This window comes from Aplysia californica, unplaced genomic scaffold (assembly GCF_000002075.1).
Source record: "Aplysia californica isolate F4 #8 unplaced genomic scaffold, AplCal3.0 scaffold00622, whole genome shotgun sequence".
Lineage (NCBI taxonomy): Eukaryota > Metazoa > Mollusca > Gastropoda > Aplysiida > Aplysiidae > Aplysia > Aplysia californica.
Genome location: NW_004797892.1, coordinates 243,646 through 244,647, shown reverse-complemented (window position 1 = coordinate 244,647; position 1,002 = coordinate 243,646). Strand labels below are relative to the sequence as shown.

General features: G+C 47.1%; 1 protein-coding gene across 1 annotated transcript in view; it reads left to right on the top strand.

Annotated features, from left to right (window-relative positions):
* LOC101859360 (TNF receptor-associated factor 4) overlaps window positions 1–1,002 on the top strand; it is a gene marked incomplete in the record, with an annotated part of 76,255 nt that overhangs the window by 71,447 nt on the left and 3,806 nt on the right. The window contains 1 exon segment of the mRNA XM_005107687.3: window positions 276–437. Within this exon segment, the coding sequence (XP_005107744.2) occupies window positions 276–437 (162 nt within the window).

Genomic DNA, 1,002 nt, shown 5'->3' with positions numbered 1-1,002 from the left:
AAGAGAAATGCGAGGAAGGGGGGGGGAAGAGCAGGGTGATTAAAAAAAAAATTCGGAGTGGAGGGGGATATGGTAAGATGAAGGATGAAGGATGATCAGCCTTTAAAATTCTCCAAACAAACCCTATTGGGGAATTGAACCGGGGCCATTCACACAAAAGCTAGAAATATACCAACAGAGCTAAAGCAGTACCTCTATCGTTCCTATAAACGTCCTATATTATAACGGTCTGTTAAAACAGAGAAGCTTGAACTCTGACTTTCTGTCGTCGGCAGACGCATGCTGGTAACTGCCCGAAAGAGATCATCTGGTGCGAGAACAAATGTGGTGCGAAACTGGAGCGGCGCTTTCTCTCCAACCACATGAAAAACGAGTGCCACAAGCGGACAGTGCCCTGCCAGTACTGTGCCAGGGACTTTGTGCAAGAGACATTGCAGGTTAGTATTCGGCTTTGTTTGTAGGTCTGTATGTCTGTCTGTTTCCTTGGCAGCCTGTCTGTTTGTTTGTTTGGCTGTCTGTCTGTCTGTCTGTCTGTCTGTCTGTCTGTCTGTCTGTCATGAATTGAGAAAAGAAGGTTGGGGGAGCGACAAAATGAGAATAAGGAGGGGGGAGGGGGTCAGTGGGTTGGGTGGACTGCTGGTTACAGTATCCAGATTGATCCTTTTCACTCAGTTTTTTTAATTCGTTTCGCTTCTTGTGTTGATCGTTTGCTCTTTTATCTGATGCTACGACGACAATAACTCGAAACTTTCCGTTTTTCCTCCAGCGGGAAGAAAAGCTGGCAATGTCGTCCATGGCTCGCCCAATTGTAGTGCAATGTCCCCTGGCTAAACCACTGGGGGGTAAAGGTTTACTTCAGCCCCCCCCCCTTCCCCACAAAAAAATCCCCTTTCCCTCCCCTCCTCACCATTCCCCACTCCCCCTCCCCTTTAAAAAAAATAAATTAAAATACGAGTGGCGGGAAGTTGTCACTGGTAGGTCCTTCTTCTTTACTTTCCCTCT